This window comes from Aspergillus melleus (genome assembly GCF_016097325.1).
Source record: "Aspergillus melleus strain CBS 546.65 chromosome Unknown contig5, whole genome shotgun sequence".
In the NCBI taxonomy this organism is placed as follows: Eukaryota; Fungi; Ascomycota; class Eurotiomycetes; order Eurotiales; family Aspergillaceae; genus Aspergillus; species Aspergillus melleus.
In genome coordinates, this window is record NW_025763374.1 from 3,564,036 (window position 1) to 3,584,468 (window position 20,433).

At 50.0% G+C, this 20,433-nt stretch overlaps 9 protein-coding genes across 9 annotated transcripts; 6 read left to right on the forward strand and 3 right to left on the reverse strand.

Annotated features, from left to right (window-relative positions):
- Positions 1–320: 320 nt before the first annotated feature.
- On the forward strand, positions 321–907 carry LDX57_009570 (uncharacterized protein; the record flags this gene model as incomplete). The annotated part of the gene is made up of 2 exons (XM_046091302.1): positions 321–328; positions 406–907. The coding sequence occupies 2 exons, from the start codon at positions 321–323 to the stop codon at positions 905–907; spliced, it is 510 nt and encodes a 169-aa protein (XP_045947279.1).
- Positions 908–2,693: 1,786 nt separating this feature from the next.
- On the forward strand, positions 2,694–3,915 carry LDX57_009571 (ketohexokinase; the record flags this gene model as incomplete). Its single annotated transcript, XM_046091303.1, has 6 exons — positions 2,694–2,740; positions 2,794–3,181; positions 3,237–3,395; positions 3,464–3,525; positions 3,583–3,693; positions 3,750–3,915. The coding sequence occupies 6 exons, from the start codon at positions 2,694–2,696 to the stop codon at positions 3,913–3,915; spliced, it is 933 nt and encodes a 310-aa protein (XP_045947280.1).
- A 508-nt stretch (positions 3,916–4,423) lies between these two features.
- BRX1 (ribosome biogenesis protein BRX1) lies at positions 4,424–5,583 on the forward strand (the record flags this gene model as incomplete). Its single annotated transcript, XM_046091304.1, has 2 exons — positions 4,424–4,668; positions 4,746–5,583. 2 exons carry the CDS (start codon positions 4,424–4,426, stop codon positions 5,581–5,583), a joined length of 1,083 nt encoding a protein of 360 aa, XP_045947281.1.
- Positions 5,584–6,276: 693 nt separating this feature from the next.
- On the forward strand, positions 6,277–7,350 carry LDX57_009573 (uncharacterized protein; the record flags this gene model as incomplete). Its single annotated transcript, XM_046091305.1, has 1 exon — positions 6,277–7,350. One exon carries the CDS (start codon positions 6,277–6,279, stop codon positions 7,348–7,350), a length of 1,074 nt encoding a protein of 357 aa, XP_045947282.1.
- A 1,818-nt stretch (positions 7,351–9,168) lies between these two features.
- On the reverse strand, positions 9,169–10,109 carry YPT31 (Rab family GTPase; the record flags this gene model as incomplete). Its single annotated transcript, XM_046091306.1, has 5 exons — positions 9,169–9,299; positions 9,364–9,444; positions 9,508–9,897; positions 10,008–10,020; positions 10,089–10,109. 5 exons carry the CDS (start codon positions 10,107–10,109, stop codon positions 9,169–9,171), a joined length of 636 nt encoding a protein of 211 aa, XP_045947283.1.
- Positions 10,110–10,586: 477 nt separating this feature from the next.
- Positions 10,587–13,775, forward strand: LDX57_009575 (putative Chromo domain protein Chp1p; the record flags this gene model as incomplete). The annotated part of the gene is made up of 4 exons (XM_046091307.1): positions 10,587–11,834; positions 12,006–12,881; positions 12,945–13,276; positions 13,337–13,775. 4 exons carry the CDS (start codon positions 10,587–10,589, stop codon positions 13,773–13,775), a joined length of 2,895 nt encoding a protein of 964 aa, XP_045947284.1.
- Positions 13,776–14,327: 552 nt separating this feature from the next.
- Positions 14,328–16,251, reverse strand: MCX1 (putative ATP-dependent Clp protease; the record flags this gene model as incomplete). The annotated part of the gene is made up of 2 exons (XM_046091308.1): positions 14,328–15,730; positions 15,810–16,251. The coding sequence occupies 2 exons, from the start codon at positions 16,249–16,251 to the stop codon at positions 14,328–14,330; spliced, it is 1,845 nt and encodes a 614-aa protein (XP_045947285.1).
- Positions 16,252–17,078: 827 nt separating this feature from the next.
- LDX57_009577 (FAM207/SLX9 family protein) lies at positions 17,079–17,679 on the reverse strand (the record flags this gene model as incomplete). Its single annotated transcript, XM_046091309.1, has 2 exons — positions 17,079–17,597; positions 17,677–17,679. The coding sequence occupies 2 exons, from the start codon at positions 17,677–17,679 to the stop codon at positions 17,079–17,081; spliced, it is 522 nt and encodes a 173-aa protein (XP_045947286.1).
- Positions 17,680–18,273: 594 nt separating this feature from the next.
- Positions 18,274–19,817, forward strand: GPD1_1 (glycerol-3-phosphate dehydrogenase family protein; the record flags this gene model as incomplete). The annotated part of the gene is made up of 4 exons (XM_046091310.1): positions 18,274–18,335; positions 18,410–19,542; positions 19,598–19,649; positions 19,733–19,817. 4 exons carry the CDS (start codon positions 18,274–18,276, stop codon positions 19,815–19,817), a joined length of 1,332 nt encoding a protein of 443 aa, XP_045947287.1.
- Between the last annotated feature and the right edge of the window lie 616 nt (positions 19,818–20,433).

Below are 20,433 nucleotides of genomic sequence, written 5' to 3' on the forward strand. Positions count from 1 at the left end.
CATACTCGATTTGTTTTTTTCCTTCTCTGCTTTTTCCATTGTCTTTGCCATCTCTGTCTCTATCTCTTCTTCGCTTTGTGCTTCCACTCCTAGCTGTCAACGTGCCTATCTGACTGGCATTATGGCTTCACGGTAACAAGACCCCTCACAATGGAAAAGTCCAAAAGTCGGCCCCTCGAGCGACCAACCGACACGGCCCATACGAGTTCAGCCGTCATGAAGACAGACAGATTCTGTTGGCTTATTTGTCCACGGTCAACGTGCAGCCAGATTTCAAGGAGCTGCATAGGATCTTATGCAACAAAGCCTACTCGTTGAGCATGTTAAAGTATGGCTCTTTCCCCCCTCAATGCCCCTTGCCGTACAAGATCTCACTGCTAATGGTTGTCAATTACTCGCGATCAGGGAACATTTCAAGAAACTCACAACCTCAGCCGAAGAGGTGCGAATGGAGAGAAGCAATGAGGATCAACCCGTTTCGGAGGATGAGGATCGATCGGATTCCGAAGAATCGGCCACCTTCGACGAAGCCATCACCCCTCCTAGGACAAGAGAGGTCTCCGAGTCCCCCGTAACCCCAGCCGTCACCAGGCGCCACCGTCAGGAATCCCCTCCGGCGACCCGGGGCCGCGATGACCGCAGAGGGCGAGCCCGCGACACGGCTCCCGACACTCGACGAGCGGCGTCGCGACATCCTAGGCGGAGACTTTTGCACGCCCTCCGTGAAGGGCAGCTCACCGCGGCTCATGACGAAGACACCCCGCCGAGACAACAAACTTCTCGAGGACGACGAGAGGGGGGCCGAAGCTCGCGCGACTCGGGGCGCTCCGACACCCCTGGCCCTGACTCCTATCGTCATCGCGCTCCTTATGTGCACGTCCAGTTGCCTGCCAACCCACGTCGCTGAGAAGGGTGTGGTAAAGATTGTTTACTCGGGGATGATGTAGCTTTCGGGATTTATCTTTTCGGTCTTTGTCGGATTGGTTTTGAATGTTTTGAAAATGTCCGCAGTAGTTCTCTTTCGGTTGTCTCGGTCACCTTAATACTTTGTTTGAGCTTATGATGTGGTTTGGCCTTTTTAATACGCTTAGATAGTGCTTCTTGTCAACTTACATCATTTTCAGTTTGTGGGTAGGTTATGAGATCCTGTGCGCGTTCTCTATGGTTGTTTCGTATCTATCTTGTAGTAGTTGCCCATCAGGGGTTGTTCGAATAGAACATTTTTGCAACAGACAGGCCCTTGAACAGATATTTTCAAAACACTCATGCATTCCAAAGCAGTGCAAAGCAAACAATGCTCTTTCCTGCTGCAGATCTGTGCGCTTGTTCCTCTCCGACTTTAGTGGTCTGGTGGAATGGGATGACGGAAGTGATGGGAACGTCCAAGTTCGATCTTATTTGCATTGGTGCGAAGAGTCAGGTTTTCTGTTTATTCAATGTATTAGTTGTATGGTAGAGGGTATTTTGCGTGCCAGGTCCGCTAGCAAGAAAATTGGGTATAAATTATCTTCTATCGAAAAAGAATTTGTTCGCTATGAGAGACTGTCAGGCTTGAACAAAGAACAAGAGCACACACGCATTTCCGGTTTTATTTATTCCATTCTATTCTGATTGATGGGTGACGATGATGGCGAGAGGGAGAAAAAGATATAGAGATTTCGGTAAAAAGAAATAGACGTCAAAAAGAATTGACAAAAGGGGGACGACCACGCCTTGCGAGAGCGGAATGTACGGTTGACGCAGGTGCATATGAAGCCTCTATCGACAGGGTTCGGAAAGCAGAGCGCGGCATATTGAGGGTGCTATTAGCATGAGCTCCATCACGAAGCGTCCAAGCTTCTATCTTAATCAACTCATAACTGTGGCTGTAGTCAAAGCAGAGTGATGGTGCAGTCCTCACGGTGGACCCGGGTGTCTCCAACCTACACCGAGCATCAAGAGCAAGCTGCGACAGATTCTGACGCTCCGATCTTGAGAACACAGGTGGGGCTAGGGAAGCAAATCTAGGGGATCCAGCTGATCTCAGGTTCTTTTCCTGTCACCATTCCTAAGGATGAATGTGAGGAGTTAGGTCCAGGAAGGTAGCCTGAGAGGCCACGACTACAATCAGATCAGTCAGATAGAAATCCAAACCTAGAAAATTCAGACAGACCATATTGATAAACCGTAGACAATGGAGGGTATGACAAAAGATCACTTCATATTGTTGTAATACCTCACGTGTTAATGGTATCATTCCCTTGTCCCCCAGTTGGTTGCTTGGAAGAATGTCGCAGACTACCGTGTAGTATAAGCAGGATATATTGTTGAGCATGCACTGTTAGGCAAGCACATGCTAACTATTCACGAGAAGGAACGCTACGTCATCGGGTGTGCGCACTATAAGAAACACATGCCAAAATGGAATAACAATGAGAAGAAACCATCTCCACCTAGTTTTTGTACTATTGCACGAGTACCTACCGTTACCGAGAAGTTTGGGGGCATTTCCTTATTAAAATTTTACAACAACAACAGATCGATTCTCAGAGTGCGTGGCATGAGCGGATCCGATGTGGCGGGGGAGAGGAGGGGCGTGGGTCCTCTCGCTGAAGAATGAAAGCCTGCGGGCAGCGAAACATCCAACGACATGAAATCGGTAAAAGTCATCAGCGTCACCATCTTCGAGACTAGAATTACCCGTTCTTTCCAGAATGTCTTTAGTTGCTGTCGGGGCATGTTACGTTGATACAATTCTAACGTCGGTTGGCAACCACCCTCAAGACGTGACTTCACGAGCTCATTTGATCCCAGAACTCCCCATTATCCGGAGGAGGATGACAAACTGCGAGCCTCAAATATTTCGCGCCGGCGTGGCGGAAACTGTCCCAACTCTCTTGAAGTCCTCAGGCAACTGACGGAGCAAAGTCCCTCAGTGTCGTTGGACCTCCTTGCTGTGCTACCCGCCAAGTCATCGATCGCTTCTCAGCAGATCCGGTCGGCCTTGGAACCCCAAGTTCGTCTCGACCATTGCATCTACCGCGAGGAGTTCAATGAACCCGCTTCCAGCTACATCATCAAAAGCGAATCGTCCGGTAGCAGGACGATTGTGAATTACAATGAATTGCCAGAAATGACGGTTGGCGAATTTACGCAGGTCGCAAATGCTTTAGGATCGAAAGCTGGATGGTATCATTTCGAGGTTCGTGGTTGCTAGGAGCGTCGACGGGATCCGGTTTAACACGACCATCTTGCAGGGTCGGATACCAGATGTGACTCTCGCCTGCATACGCTATCTTCGAGAGTGCCACCCAGCGGTTCGAATCAGCGTGGAAGTCGAAAAGCCTGGGCGACCGGGTCTGCAGGAACTAGCAGCGGAAGCTGACGCTGTGTTTTATTCCAAGAGCTGGGCCCAGGTACTGACCTTTCCTTTTTCTTTTTTTCAAGAAGCTTCAACAAGGCTTTACTAACAATGCAATACTAGGGAAACGGTTATGCATCAGCCGATGAATGCCTACGAAAGCAGTCTCTACTCACACGTAATGCGTAAGATCGCGCAACCCCCCAAATTCGTGAACTTATGCTAATCACAAGTTATCACAGGTCCTTGCTCTTTTGTACATGGGGTCAGGGCGGGGCTATGGCTTTAGAGACGAGCACTGGTAATCTCCTTCATAGCCCGGCATATTCAGCACCAGGCTTTCAGGTGGTTGAGTAAGTTCACGCATAAAGGGTTACTCCCACTTATTACCTATACTAACAGATAACAGTCCTATTGGTGCCGGTGATACGTTCATAGCTGGTATGCTGTACGCCTTAATCTGCCAAGGAGACAAATGGGATGTTTTAAAGAAGCTTGAGTTCTCCAACCGAGTGGCAGGGATGAAGGTTGGCCAAGAGGGTTTTTCTGACCTCGCAAGGGCTTTGAAGGCCTGAAAAGATTTGTTTAGGGCTATTATAGTTCATATATATTGGTATACACAATAGGGCAAATCAAAAAAATGTGGTAGTGGCTTCTCATATAATAGACTTGGTACTTGTGTCTGAGCCGAAAATATAGTTTGAAGTACAGGCATCGCAGAAATCTGGGCGATCGATTGAATTGTAGTTGAAACAACGGCTGTTTGAGTGATACTAGATTCTTAAAAGATAATTTTATATGTTTACACGATCAAAACTACAAAACCACAGAATCACAATTAAAATAATCGCGATTTGCTGCCTGCTAAAAGACATCGAAATTGAAGGGATCGCTAAGATGCCTTAGGCAGAAACACGAGGTCATGTGAGCTAGCTAGTACCTAGTGAGAAGGCGGTGCGGATAACAGAAAAATATTCTGCCAGGTTTTTAACTTTTTTTTTTAGTCTCCATCGAAGCTCTTCGGCGCGCAAATATCAATCCCCCAAATTTTTCTATCGAAACCGCTCGATTTCGCAATTCATAATGGCGGCGGTGTATAATTCGGTCTCTAAGAAGCAGGCACGGCAACTTGCCAAGGAGCAGGAGCAGGACGAGGAGGATCTTGCAATGGAGGATTTCCTTGGGGAAGACGACGACTCGAGCGACAGCGACGAAGAGGAGGAAGAGGAGGAAGATGATGCTATGGAGGTGGCCAAGAAACAGCTGGCTGCAGGGCTCATGCCTAAGACGCGCGTGCTGATGCTAACTTCCAGAGGTGTCACTCATCGGTATGGATTGATTTTTTTTTCTCTTGTGCCGTTGAAGCGATCGGGTTGAATTGCTAACTTTGTCGTCTTTTGATCAGCCATCGCCATTTGCTAGCAGACCTTACCTCTCTGCTTCCTCATACGCACAAAGAAACCAAGCTGGACACGAAGAAGAACAACGGATACAACATGCTCCTAAACTCCCTCGCCGAACTCCACTCGTGCAACGTGATTTTCTTCCTCGAGGCTCGCAAGCGTGGCCAGGATTTGTACCTTTGGCTTTCCAGACCCCCCAACGGTCCTACGATCAAGTTTCACGTCAACAACTTGCACACAACGGGTGAACTGAATGCTGGGTTCAGCGGCAACTGTTTGAAGGGTGGTCGTGGTATTGTGGTTTTTGATCGGTCTTTCGACGAGAATGGACCGGATATGAGCAAGCCTGGAAACGAATACCGGGGTCTGGTTCGAGAGATGCTGCGCGGTGTGTTCTGCGTTCCCAAGCGTGGCGTGAAGGGAATGAAGCCGTTTGTCGACCGCATCATCGGTGTCTTCGGCGTGGACGGCAAGATCTGGATTCGTGTCTATGAGATCCGAGAGTCCGAAGCTGGAGGCAAAAAGGAGGGCGAGGAAGGCAAGCCGGCTCCCAAGAGCAAGGACGGACTACCCGAAGTTTCCCTTGTCGAGATCGGACCCCGCTTTGTTCTCACGCCTATTGTCATCCTGGAGGGCAGTTTCGGAGGTCCCGTCATCTACGAGAACAAGGAGTATGTCAGCCCGAACCAGGTCCGCAGTGAGATTCGCATGAGCAAGGCGGCACGCTACTCCAAGCGTAGGGATGTGCAGACGGATCGTCTCTCGAAGAGGTCAGACTTGGGATTGGGTGAGGGTCAGCGCAAGCCTGGCGCCCTGGACAACCGAAAACTTTTTGCATAGCTGAATTCTGTCGCTGCTTGATTTGTTCGTTTTCTACTTTCCTTTCTGTTCTAGGTGTTATGATACTTGATATCCTGGAGAATGTACATGTGATTGATGCAAGAACCACTACCATGATCTTAGAGGGTTTCGCTGGCCGTTGAATCAACAATTAGTGTCAGATTCATTGATTATGCATCCTCTACAAGTAATCTATAGGATTTTATGAACCTGTTAGCAAGGAAAGCATTGTATGAGTCCGCAAGGCGATAACAATTCAAGTCAGGGATGATCATTAGATAAGCCGTCTCTTTTAAGGGTCACATCATCCGCTGCCGGACTCTCCACATCTTCAATCACCCATCATGGCATCACCATCGTTGACCAGCCCATTGCGGCCGTTTAATCCCCCCGTATCTTCCAAGATGTTGTTCGAGTTTTCCTTTCGAGTTTTCCCTTTCGATGTGACCAGCCCCAAAGGTGGGGTTTCGACTTAGGTCCCCCGTGATAGTGACAGTGTTGTTGACAATCGACGTCAGCGACGCTACTTAGTTCCAACTACGCAATCTTATAGAAAGACCCATTGAATTAAACCCATGATATCGCAAACATCCAAAATAGCTCGAAAAAGAAACTTACCTAGGTTAGTACCCTTGAATACGTTGTTCAAGTATCGGTGCCGTAGCTGACATGCCACCGGAATTGATAGCAACAATGTCATTTACACTCCTGGCAACGGAGCTATTGCTCCATATATTTCGCTCTTGTAGCACACTATCAGATGTATTGAACCTGTCTTCAGCCTGCCGAAGATTTCGTCACGTTTATAACCGATCCAACAAATTGCCCATCCTCCTTGAAATTGCAGAAGTGGAATTTGGCCCTCTGAATGAGATCATCCAGATCGTGACGCAAAATACCAGTCAACCAGCCCACATAATCCGATCCGCTCCGCTATCCGATGCGCTCCTCAAACAGATTGTCCAAATCGGACGGGTCGCGCAAAAATGGGAGGTCATCTACCCCGTCAAAAAATGGAAGGTTGATTACGAAAATCGGCGCTCTCTGACCGATGAAGAGCGCTTCCGGCTTCGACGTGCTGTCTATCGCTTTTGGCTCTACCACCGCGCCTTTCACACGCGGCTGCATGACCGCTTCAGCCGTCACCTGCGTCACGTTGTCACCGAGCGTGCCCAGCTCTTGCACAATTGGTCTACCGTGGACCTGGCTGAGATCGAAGACTTGCGGATCATCATCTCTGATGTCGTGCAGAATCACATTTGTCCCAGCAATGGGACCATCCAACGCAAATTTCGCAAGCGTTACCCGGAAAGCAACCATCAGTTGACATTCAATATCCACCTCAACTACCCTGCAAGTAACTCGTCTTCCGACGCCTTCGAGGGGAGACCCAATAATATCCTTGACCAATACTTCCATACTACCCATCCGGGGAACTTCGCCGAATTTCCTGCGAAATACCGATCCAAGTTTCGCAATGACTTTCACCACGACCCGGGATTTGAAGGCTGGGGCGATGAGATCCCGCACTATTACGTTGTGCAGGACATGATGAAGCTCGATCCGGGCCAGATCCTGTGGCTTCGTGAACACGCTCCGCTGAAGGAACAGGTAGAAGCCTACGTGCATTCCTTGGGGGAGTGGTTTTGTAACAACGGCGAGACATTCGGGGAAACGACGGAATGGGTGATGAATGAGAGAGGCGAAGACGTCGAAGAGTTTCGAGCCTCCATTGCAGATCGTGAAATTGGTATCGTATGGGAGTAGTATCTAGAGGGCGCTGGGTGGAATCATGTCGGGTCTAGGAATCAATGACCTCAAGGAAGGGGCTTGTGCTTTTCTTGTCGGGTTTCGCTAAACTCGAACTATTGGAATTTACGTCTCATAGCGATGAACCTAGTGACGGTTATCCGTCACCATCGACGATTCAATCGATTTAAGAACTGCCGATTGAACTCTCTTTATCGAATGATTACACTTTGTTTTCTTCTAATGAATGGCGATGTACGGAGTAGTCCGTATACTCCACACATTTCACACCCTCAAAACCACCATCAAACCATCCCCTCCCCCTGGCACTACCGTACCGACGGGACCGACGGTCTTGAATACTTCTTGGGACAATGGACACCGATTCCACAGCAAACCAGACTTGCTGCGTACACTTACACCACCAGTACCAGTGTCCAGTCCTCTACGGAGTAAGATCCTCTTGCTAATCCTACGGTGCAGTTCTCCTAAGAGTCACAGAGACCCAAGGAACTTTCGTGGACATAGGTCACGCAAGTCACACACAGAAATCCGTAAACAGTAAGAAGTTCGACCCCTGATCGTCAAGAGTCCGGAATTTGAACGGAACTCGACTGGGGCTCTGAGCGACTAAAGCCCAGCCTAACGGAGGAACCAGGGCAACGCCCAATAGCCATCTTCCCGGTGGAGGACTTAGCGTCGAGGATGGTGGAGACGCCATGTTACCAATGGCATAAAGAAATACTCATCCATTTTTTTCCTTGTGTTTTTTTGCTTCTCTTCTCATGTTTAGGGGTCCTTCGCGCAGGATATTTTGGGGGTTAGTTTTAGCTGTCGGTTCAATGCTGGTTGGTGCGTTGGATTTGGTGGAGAGTTTGGTTGTCTTACCACTCTTGGGGGCTGGAAGGGTCAACCCTACCACTGTGTACACAGTAGGACTGTAGGTAGGTACGGATATGAATAATATGCTGGACGACGTCAACGCCGCACAACGACTTTTAGTAGTAACGGAGAAAAAGAGTCTGGACTGGGGATCCCCCTACGTGGCCTGGTGCCGTGGGGCTAGAATTTAGCTCCCCGCTGCTTGGAATGTGGACCGGTCGGCTAAATACTGTTGTCGATGCTCATTTTAGTTTTCGTCTTCCAGGTGAATTCATTCGGTGAATGCTGAATTGCCTGTGCCGGATTCAGATCATTCGATGGAATCTTCTACAGAGTGTCGATCAACGGAGGTCAATTCATCCTCCGAGGTCCTGTGCGTATCTTAATCACATCGGTTCACATTCACGACGTTAAAACCACGTAGCCACATTGATAAGACAGACGCCGGCAACCAGTTCAATCCAAGATTTGTAAACCAACCAATTCTTGAAGCCTAGTAGCCAGCAGAAACAGGAAGCCAGACACAACGCATTTCCGACACCAAGCAAGACAGGCGGGTCATATCAAGGGAATTCAATTTCATAAGTTAGGGTAGAGGGAAACAATAGCAGATAGGGGAAAAGGACGGGAAAAGAAACATGGGAGGGAAGGGTAAGAAAAGAGGTAGAGAAAGAACAGAAAAAGAAAAAGAAAAAAAAAAAAATGGACAGGAAATATATCCGGGATAACGATGTCCAAAAGCATCGCCATTCAATATCCCTGTATGCCGTTTCCGAACGTCCCTTCTTGTGTATCATCTCCGTGGAGGCTAAGCAACAGACGAGTAAGAAAGATCAAGACCATTCGATTATCACATCACAAATATAAAAGTCGTTGCGGTTGGCATGGCCGTCCCCTCTAACAGCAAACATCGTGGGTTTTTGTTTTTTATTATTGTCGTTTTTCGTTCTCGATTTAGCAGCAACCCTGCTTCGCCTCGGGATCCTGCGATTTGCTAATCTCCACCACGGGGCGACGTTCACCAAGGGCAGCCTGGCCCGAGTCACCGCCATCGATGGCCTTGCTGGATACGATACGGTAGATTTCTAACAGCACGTGAGCTATTTGACGAGAGAGGAAGAGGGGAGGGACGGAGTGGAGAGCACTCACCTGTGAGGATGTTCTGGAAGGCAAGTTCAACATTGCTGGCGTCGAGGGCGGAGGTCTCGATAAACGAGAGATTGTTCTCGCCTACAAATGGTCAGTTTCAAAGGGCTCATTCAGACCAGAAGGGGGTAAAAAGGAAGAGCTTACTGGCAAATTGCTTCGCTTCTTCCGTCGGCACAGCCCGCAGATGTCTCAAATCACTCTTGTTACCGACCAGCATAATGACAATGTTGGAGTCGGCGTGGTCGCGAAGTTCTTTCAGCCACCGGTTGACGTTGTCATAGGTCTGATGCTTGCTGATGTCGTAGACGAGGAGCGCGCCGACGGCGCCACGGTAGTAAGCAGACGTGATGGCGCGATAACGTTCCTGACCAGCAGTATCCCAGATCTGGGCCTTGATCGTCTTAGAATCGACCTGGATCGATCGAGTTGCGAATTCAACACCGATGGTGGACTTGGAATCGAGGTTGAATTCATTGCGGGTGAATCGACTCAAGAGGTTGGATTTTCCAACACCCGAGTCTCCAATCAGCACCACTGTATGAGTGAGCGATCGTCAGCAGTCAGTTGGATGGGTCGATCCAGGCCAGCAATGCCGGGGAAGGGAAGTCTTGCGGTGACGGCGCGGGAGGAAGTGGCGACATTACCTTTGAAGAGAAACTGTTGGGATAAAGGAATTAGTTGTATGTCCTCGACAGGTATGGAAGGTGTCAAAGGGGGTAACTCACATCATACTCGTCGTTAGCCATGAGGGGAATTGTGAGAGCTCACAAAGCTCTGAATTCGGAGTGAGATTCGGGGGTTTGGAGGGTTCAACGTGGCTGGTTTGAGACTCTGACGGAATCAAGCAAAGCCGACAACAGTTGTGTATTCAGCTGAGGCCTAGGGAGGGGCACGGCAGCGTCAGAGAGGTGGCCAAAAAGATAAAAGGGACCGAAACAAAGACGAGTGAAGAACGGGAGACGGGAAGTAAGTCTAGCAGGGAGAGCGAAACGGAGGAGAACTTACAGCGCAAAGGGACGGGATCACGGAGAGGGCAGGAAGGGAAGATAGGAGGTCATCCAGACCATAATGTCCTCCCTACGGAATCCCGTGCTTCGCGCGGTGCCGAGTGTCGTCCCGTTCCGGCCTAGCGCCATCACGTGCCTTCCACGCCCAGCGTCAAACAAACAAACGGCTTCTTTCTTTCTCATCGTTGACGCTCTCCAGTCCAATGTAGGCAAACAATGGCTCGCCCGGCGGCAACTGCCCCTGCTGTGGCTTCTTCCTTGATTAGCTCGACCGGGGTTGAGCATGGTTCCGACGATGATAGCATCTCCATGACCTCTACTTTGTCTAGTGAACAGCAGTCCGAATATGAAGTGGAGACCATCTTTGCCGAAAAGCGATTTTCGGACGGCATGAGGTATCTGGTGAAATGGGCCGGGTACCCCATGGCCCGATGCTCCTGGGAACCTGAGGAATATTTCAATACCCCCGCCACTCTATTGGAGTGGTGCCAGAAAAAGGAGGCCATCCAAAAAGGCAAAGCGGCCCCATTCGATCATGACGCATGGCAGAAAGAACAAGATGCCCGGGAGCAGGCTAAGCTCGATCGACGGCAGCGGATAGACGACAAAAGGAAAAGACTCGAGCTTCGCTCCCGAAATACAAGCAATCGGGGAACGCTAGCTACTCCAACTTCACCCATCGTGGCCACCGCCGAGAGACCGGATTTGCATACTCGCCCTCAATCGCCTGTTCGAGTTTCTGTCCCAACGAGTCGTCCCCGGATCAGAACGAGTCCCCGTCCTGTCCTGTTTGGAAGCGGGCAGAGCAGCCAGAGGACAGTCCGCCCTCTTCGTCTTAGGAGGCCTTCCAATGAAGAGCCTCCCAAGCATTTCAACTTATCAACCAAGCGACGCTATGAGAAAGCGAAAACGGATGAGCCTGCCCCTGATATTAATCAAATGCAACTGGCTCGTCCGTCAGAATGGCCTGCTCGATCATCTGTCAGTGCCATCAAAACTGGTCCTCCTGAAGGCCCGCCCAAGGTTGAAAAATCAATGCGCAATGATAGTAGTGTTTCTTCAGCCCACGGCCAACATCCCGCTTCCCCGCTTAGGAATTCCTCTTTATCGAATCACGTCTCATTTGATGTCCGCAAATTACGCCCCTCGCAAGGAAATATCAGCAAAACGTTGGATCACTTGGGCAATAGATCAAACCTCGAGTCTGAGGAGGAACCGGCTATGCCCGAAAGGGCTCCTGGTCCCCGGAGTTACGTCACGTATAACAAAAGGTTCTTCAATCCCGACGAGGTGCTGATAAAGCTGTATTATGGACCGGAGAAGAACAATATCGGTGATGCCAGACTTTGTGGCCTTAATCCTCAGACGAAAAGCCGAATCCTACACAGCAAAAAAGAAGATTCGCTGGAAATATGGTTTCAGCACCTTTGTGCACTCGATGACTACCAAAGGCTTTGTTATAATGTAGGTACAATACCGAGCAGTCATTTCACCCTTTCTTTTCTCTTCTTCTTCTTCTTCTTCTTCTTCTTCTTCTTCTTCTTCTTCTTCTTCTTCTTCTTCTTCCATGTTTGTTGGCTGTCGTTGTCCCGATCTGTTATTCTTCGGAGCTAATCGGTTCTATCTTCCTTGCAGACAACTAACTGGAACTATTGCACCGGCTGGATCGAAGGATTCAATGATACAGAACCGAATATTTTCCGCATGGCGCAGGATCTTGGTCAAAGGAAGCTGATGGCAGTTTCCATTCCCGTTCTGGGGGTTCAAAATGTCTTGCTTGCTTACCCTCCTGATTCAAGAGACTTCAGCTTCCTCCACGGCAATTTCAATGGACGTCCGAACGTTTTTCTTTATTTCACCGCAAGAAGTCACTTTAACTTGAAGGAGCTAGACCTATTGAGTCGACGTACGAAGGACAATCAGGCATTCACCAGAGTCCAGCCAAGACTGTCCATCCGCAGCCCTGTGAATGAAACGCTGTCTTCGACTAACGCCCAAGGGAAGGCCCCAGATAATTTTGATGCAAAAGTTTCCGAAGCACCCGCCCTTCCTCATCGCTCAAGCTTAATTGGTGTCGAGCCACACGAGACACAAGGGGCGTCTCTTGTGAACCCCATCTTATCACCTTCATCCGACAAGTCCTCCGACAGCTTTGGCGAGCCCATGGAAATTGATCATCCCCCTCCTTCCCCGGTGGGCCCGGCTAGCCCTGTTACTGACTCCGACCATGAGCCGAGTCTTCCTGGGACTGGCCAGGATGCCGCAGACTTTGATCTGGATAAATTCTTTCGGAAGAATTATGGTGTGACCTTCTCAATGTTACTCGACTCAAAGCAGACTGCCGGTTTCTACGTCATGTATCCGGGTCACTCTGAAAACGCCGACCAACAATGCGCCGAGCAGTGCCAGATTGTGATGGAATTTCTTCAGAAACACACATCGCAAACATATTCAAGTCGCCAATCTAAAGACTGGGAGACTTTCACCTTGATGGAGCGCGGTGTGGCACTGGTACGTTATGAGATCTCCGTTCGCCTGCGTCAGTAGAATTGAAGTGCATTAACCGCCGGGTAGTTCCATGAGAATTTCGTTGATTTTGCCGCTCTCCCCTCATTGAGTAGCCTCCTACAGAAGAATATCACCTTTTGGAGTTTTTCCTTACGAGCCCCACACGAGTATGCTGGTCACCCAGCACACTTCCAGCGCATATTTCTTCACGGGTGTATATTTCTATTGACTGAAGACGTGATGCTCCGAAAGCTAGAGAGGACCATTGCCTTTCTCGTCTGGTTCCGCGACAGCTCGAAGAAAAAATTCCCGGGAACTTGGAAACTCATGGTGCGGCCGAATATCCTGGAGTGGGTGTTGAATCAACATGACAAGCAGCACCAATCAAAACGGGGATTGTAAGTTCTATGACCTCTCTCTCGTAGCTCGGTGTGCGGGCACTGACCAGGTTGACTCAGATGGATTACAATGCACTCTTTGATCTCGGAACTCGGCCTGACTACGAATGCGGACATCGACGTGGACACCGGTGTTGTGGAGAAAGCCGTTATTTCGCCGAATATTCCGTCGTACAGCTCTTCTTCTGTTGACAACCAGAGGGCAGATAATGCCAGCGACTTGACACAAGAACACAGAAAAGCTGATAGGCTTGCCGAGTTTTTTGCGGGCTGGGCCCTTGTTAACCGACATCAATTTCGACGATTCGTCATTGTTTCTGGGATCGAACCGCTTGAACGCTGGAAAACATGGCACCACATGATCATCTATCATGGCTATAGAAGCACCATGGCGACTTATAAAGTCGACTATAGTTACATGTCTAAACTTGGGGGCCAAAGGGAAGGACACTCGACTGAGGAAAAGATCCCAAGCACTCCCTCGGCCTTCACTTCCTAGGCTCCTAGAGCGAGTAGCTCCAGGTTGGAACAGCCCTTGGCAACAACTCCTATGACACATGACTACCCCCAACCCTATCAATGAATCTAATGGAAGTGTCTAATGCCTTTTTGCATTGCAAGGGTCTCTTGATGGCTTTTTAATTTCGGGCTCTATCTAGAAATAGTAAGGGGGGAAAATAAAGGAAAGTAACATGTGTCTGCGGCTCCACATAGCCCTTTTACATCATGGTTTTTCTTTGTTTCATGTTTATCTCGGTAGGAATATTAAGACAAAATGAGTACCAAACTCTCGAATATATCTAGTTACGACCCCTTAAGAATCGTGAAGAGACAGGGCGAAGTTGGAGTAAGCGATATTCTGGTCGTAAAAGCAAGGACAACCTAGGCAAAGATTGATCGCCCTGGCATGGTATAGCATGAATATAATCATAGAAAGCAGTCGCTCCTGTACATACAAATAGGAACCCATGTGCACGCATGATAAAACTACGACTCCTCCTGGAAACCGCAAGAACGCAATCTTTCTGTAAGACCGATAAGTCCTCAACTACTAAGACATTATTGCCCGCTTTCGATACTCACGAAAATTCCAGAAAAGAGGCTCTTGCATGGAGACAGCCCGGGCCTTGGCCTTCTTGGCCTTCTCTTTCTTCTCTTGAAGCACCTTTTCCTCCCACCGGCTCTCCTCCGTTGCGATCAGGGAGTGAAAGCGTCCACCCTGCCCTCGCGCAAGATAGCTGGGTTTTTCGTCGCGCGCGGCGACTGCTTCGGTGACTAGGACGAATTTCACGCTCGAGCCGGGCGTTTCGAACATGGCGTCACTGAGAATGGTTTCTAACTCGGTGCGAAGAGCACGGGCCCCGGTACCCATTTTGAAGGCGTTGGAGGCAATCTTATGCAGAGCTGGGGTGGTGAATCGAAGTTCAATGCCTGAGAGAGAGAACAATGTTGTGTATTGGGCTTGGAGGGAGTTGCGAGGCTCTGTGAGGATCCGGACAAGAAGGGGGGTGGATAGGGTAGAGAGGGCAGCTGTGACCGGGACACGGCCTACTAACTCGGGTATGAACCCGTAATTTTGCAGATCAGTAGGGTTGAGAAGGTCGAGAGCATTAAAGTATGTCGGCTCGCTGTCAGGAGACTCAGAAGTGGCCGCAGTGAAGAAAGGCAGATGTTTCTTGTACAACGCTTCTTCCTCCGATCCTGGAAGGATGGGGATCGGTTGGTTGTTCGCTTGACTGGACTGCTCAGGGTGTTCACTAAAGTTGGTTTGAGAACGGACGGGTTGACCAAACCCCATCGAACCGCGTGATATCCGGTCCATGATGATCTTGTGTAATCCGACGAAAGCGCCCGAAAAGATGAACAGAATGTTGTCCGTCCGCACGTTGTAGACCTCCCCCTTCTGGGGGACGTTCCCGTTGTTCGAAGACGAGTAGGGTGAGTTCCCTAAAGGACTGTTTGATGGGTATGTGTTGGGGGTTCCCCCCGTGCGAGGAGCGTTTTTCTCTTGCTTTGCCTGTACTTGAACTGTGGTACCTTCAATAATTTTGAGTAGGGCTTGCTGCACCCCTTCTCCACTGACGTCCTTTCCGTGGCTGACCTTGGCAGCGGCGATTTTATCAATCTCATCCAGAACAATGATACCCCGCTCAGCTTGCTCGACGTCATAGTTAGATGCGGCGAGAAGTCGGTGAACACATACTTCTGCATCCTCCCCGATGTAGCCTGCCTGCGTGAAAGGAGTACAATCGGAAATACTGAAAGGAACAGACAAAACTTTCGCCAGAGACTTTGCCATGAGTGTCTTTCCAACCCCCGTTGGTCCAAGTAGAAGAATATTAGATTTCTCTAAATGTAGCGGCGAAGAGGCATCGAGCTCAGCGTCGGGGAGTGATGATGATGATAGCGGGTGGAAAGGTGTAGTAGTAGTTTGTTGTTGACCTGGAAACTCGTCTATGCAGTCCTTCAGTAAACGCGCACCGGAGAGAGGCGGGAGTAATTGAGTGGAGTTGCTGGGTGAGGAAAAGCCTACCTTCCACCGGATGGTGCTGAATCGCATCCCGCCGCGCGCGCTTTGCCAAAAGCTCTGCCGCTTCTTCTTCGCGCCGTTGAATTTCCTGCACGCGCTGATAATGATTATACACAGCAACACTCAGAATCTTCTTGGCACGATCTTGCCCAACCACAAACTGGTCGAGATATTGTTTCAATGCCTTAGGTGTAATCCTGGGAGCTCCGAAGGCCGGAGCCGACGCCAGGGGCCCGGTAGTTGGTAACCCGGGCTCATAACTCCCGCTCCAAGGTTGACTTGTAAAGTCTGATCTATTGAATTGAGATGAGGTAGGAAACGTTGCAGACGAGCTCGACAATCCGCGATAAATGAAGCAGTGGAATGGATGCCGCGTGGGCCGATAGCGGAGGATACACCGCTGGGCCCCAAGAGGAGCTTTGAGCCGTGAAGGCAGCTGCAGCATGGCCAGCAGCGATGCTAGGATTGATGAACGAAACGCGATAGACGGAAGAAAAAAAAAATTCAAATGAAAGGGTATTGAGAAGGGTAGGATGGGAATGAGCTGGAGAAGCTGAGGAAGTCGCCCCAATCATCGATAGCAGATAAGATGCATCGCGACCTGACGATAGCTTTCCCCGCAGCACGTGATGGGTCCCGACGGTACCCGCGTCCGCACGTGCCCAGACAGAAACTACGGACACCGATCGCAGAGCTCTAATGACTGGTAGGGAACCGCGTGAAGATTAAGATCTTTGCGACACCCATTGGGCTGTACAGGAAAATCACATCGTGTGGGCTATCAGGATATGATCAAACGGAACTTAGACTTGAGATGGCAGATAAGAGTATTGACTATTTGTATTGTACCATCTTAATATCAGCGCCTGCGTGCCTCTCGGCCAGCTGGTGAAAAACATTTGACAATCCGCTTTCAACAGAGACAATCGGCCATGCCCGTCGCTTGCTGGTTTGCAGAATGTCTGATGGAAAGCCTGGCGTTCTGGGGTACTGGTAACCGATCTGTGTACTGCTGTCACCTAACGAGTCCCAACAGAAATAGGCGACATGAACCCGAACTGGGGGCTTCTAGTGATATCAAGTCTACTATTGACAACACCTTTGATATGCCCAAATTAGATGTCCGAAGCAAGCGGCCTTCGGCACATGCGTCAAGACTTGAGGGGGGGCTACTCATCGAGTGGGTCATGAAATGATGGCACAAGGCTGTTTTGTTGACGAGGCGAGATATTCGAAGATATCGGGGTGTTCGTCTCTGAGAAACGAGTCGCTCTACTTGGTCGCCTTGAATGCGGGCTGCTGCTCCATCGTCTGGGAGATAAAGCTCCTGAGGGCAGCCCATCTATTGGAAACGGCGCCAGAATCCCCTTCCGATCCCGCACTGGTTGCTGCAGCCGCTTCGATGCCAGACATCTGCGCCATGTTCTTCGCGAAGCGGTCTCTTTCCGTCTTCTCCAGCTTCTCTCGCCGTTTCATGGCTCCCGGTTTATGCCTGAGAGTCGTTTGCTTGATCACTTTCACCTGGTTATCCGGGTCATTGAATGCTTCGGCTTCGGGCAGGGCATCGGCCAACGAGTCAAGATTGGCGGCCAGGTTCTTGGACGACCTGCGGCTCTTGGCTGATTTTTGAGAGTTCTTCTCAATCTTCGACATGAAGCTGTTATGCTTGATCTGACGTTTGTCCTTCTTTGTCGTTCGGAAGTCATCGTTGAAGATGCCGGACTGGGTTGCGGTGCCGGCCCTAGGCGGCTTTCTTGCGGTCGCTTGTTTCTTGACGGATCGAATGGGAGCCTGGAACCGATCAGAGACAATTAGCACGCACGTCGGGCATGAAGAGTAAAAACCGGGTCGATTACACACAAGAACCTACCATGGTGATGCAGTGGTTAGAGTGGCGACGTAAGGATCGAGCAGATCGTCTCTGCACACATTCCGAGGACGATAATAAAATTTGCCTCGGACACCGGCACGCTAAACCGCGGAAGGATTAGCCGCCGGACGATTCCCGTGCCGGAGCAGAGGTCACCGCCCACGTGATCGGCCTCCACCGGCTCGTGCGCCCGGACTGGCCAATTCACCGTCTTTTCCTCGCGTTTAGTTTTCTTCCTTCTTCAGTCTTCCCGGCTGTAGGAGACTAGGAGATCCACATTCACGGGGATCAAAACCCACCTTTTCGTCGTGCTCTTACATCAGAGGACCACCCCGGAAACCTGGACGAGAAAGTTCGCCGTGAATGCTGTCCCTCGTGCGCCTTTTATCTCGCCGCAACTGTTTTCCTCGCTCGTGTGCTGCATTTCTACCTCGGCCCCCGGGCTTCGATAACGTTCTTTCCTCGCGAATCCCAGGGAAACTTCGCTCGGAACCAGTCAGCTGCAGCCTCCTTAGAAATACCCCTTACGCGCCGGCCCGTTTCTTTTCCTGTTCCTCTTCGAACCCTCTAAATCAATTGCTGAACGAAAAGCCCAACATGAGTCCAACCGCACCCTTCCAGCGCAAACACAAGGTTACCGTCGTCGGCTCAGGAAACTGGTAAGTCGCAATCTATGATTCAATCTCATTGCTTCCACACCGCATTGGCAGGGGCAACGCCTAACAATCGACAGGGGCTGTGCGATCGCCAAGATTGTCGCCGAGAATGCCGCCAGCAATCCTGCCGTTTTCGAAAAGGATGTTCAGATGTGGGTGTTCGAAGAGAAAGTTGAAATTCCCAAGGACTCCCGTCACTATAACCCCTCTTCGCCTTTGTGCCAGGGTCCCCAGAATTTGACGGATGTGATCAACACTACCCACGAGAACATCAAATACCTGCCGGGCATCACTCTGCCCACCAATCTGCACGCCAACCCTTCCTTGGTGGATGCGGTTCAGGATAGCACTCTTCTTGTCTTCAACCTGCCCCACCAATTTATTATCAAGACCTGTGAGCAAATCAAAGGAAAGATTCTGCCATACGCTCGTGGAGTCTCCTGCATCAAGGGTGTCGATGTGCAGGAGGAGGGAATCAGTCTGTTCTCCGAGACGATCGGCAAAATTCTGGGTATCTACTGTGGCGCGCTCTCAGGAGCCAACATCGCCAGCGAAGTTGCTCAGGAGAAGTGGTCCGAGTCGAGCATTGCCTATGACCCTCCTCACCTAGACTCTAAAGCACCCACACCCAATCGCTCGCCTTCTGCCTCCACAACGGACGTGGTCCACTTTGAGCACCGTGATGTCTCAGGCCAATTCTCGCGAGTGAAACTGCAGGCACTACCCATTGATTATCCCCCCATTGACCACGATGTTCTGAAGTCGCTCTTCCACCGCCCGTATTTCCATATTCGAGTGGTGCATGACGTCGCGGGGGTTTCTCTTGGTGGTGCCCTTAAGAACGTTGTTGCCCTTGCTGCCGGTTGGGTTGACGGCATGGGATGGGGTGACAACGCCAAAGCTGCTGTTATGCGTGTCGGTCTGCTAGAGATGGTCAAGTTCGGAGAAAAATTCTTCGGCGCAACCTTCGAGCCTCGGACCTTCACGGAGGAAAGTGCCGGTGTTGCCGATCTGATCACCAGCTGCAGCGGAGGACGTAATTTCCGCTGCGCAAAGCTTAGCGTGGAACGAAAGCAGCCGATCGAAAAGATCGAAGAGACGGTCCTCAATGGACAAAAGTTGCAAGGAACCCTGACTGCATATGAGGTGAACAGTTTCCTCAAGAAGCAGGGTCTCGAGGAAGAATTCCCCTTGCTCACTGCTGTTTACCGTAAGCACACCATCAGTCTTGTTGGAGGTATTGCGGTATGCTAACCTCTCTTTAGGCATTCTCGAGGGCACAATGTCTGTCGAAGATATTCCTTCTTATATTGAGCGGTAAATTGGTCCTCATAATTTCCCCCCGCCTCTTTTGTCCGTGTTGTTAATTCAGGGGTTCCCTGTGTTTTCTTCTTCAACAGCAAACCGATTTCTGCTTCTCATACCTCTTTGGCAGGGGGGAATGGTGGAGGCGCGCGCCAGGCGGTTCTGGGCGCCAGGTTGTAAACGATCCGGATTTAATGTCTTTGACGATTTGAGTTTGCCTTCCTTGGTTTTCCGTTTTAAGTCTTTGTGGGTCGTCTCTGGTGTACAGCGTTATATACATAGACAACTATAGAGAGGACAGTGGCGCTTTGATCGCTTATATATCATCTTTTCCATGTCTAATCAATCTACATGGTACCTCGATCTACTAACCTCGGGATTTGTATACACCGTATTCGTGTACATCCGAGTCTACAAGTTAACTTGGGCTACTCGCGTTCCTGTGGCTATAGAAAAAAATCAAAGAGGTAAGTAATTGGCTGTACCTCAATACTACTACGTCGGTCTCTTGTTTATGTTGATAGATCGATCGGCAGTGTCCAGTATCAAAAACAGAACCAAAACGCGTCACCTTGTCAGATACAGATCACTGGCAATCAAGTGCGAATGGTGGACACATGAGATAACAATTGGTAAGTCTCACAATAAGATCGGCTCAGGGCCTACACCGTGCTTAAGGGACGTAGGAAACCCCCACGATGTCCGGGTTACCACCCCCGACCGTCTTCAGCGCCGGGAAGCTGTCTATAAGCGGAATAGTCAAGGAGAAGAAGAGTTTGTGTTGTTGCATGGCGAG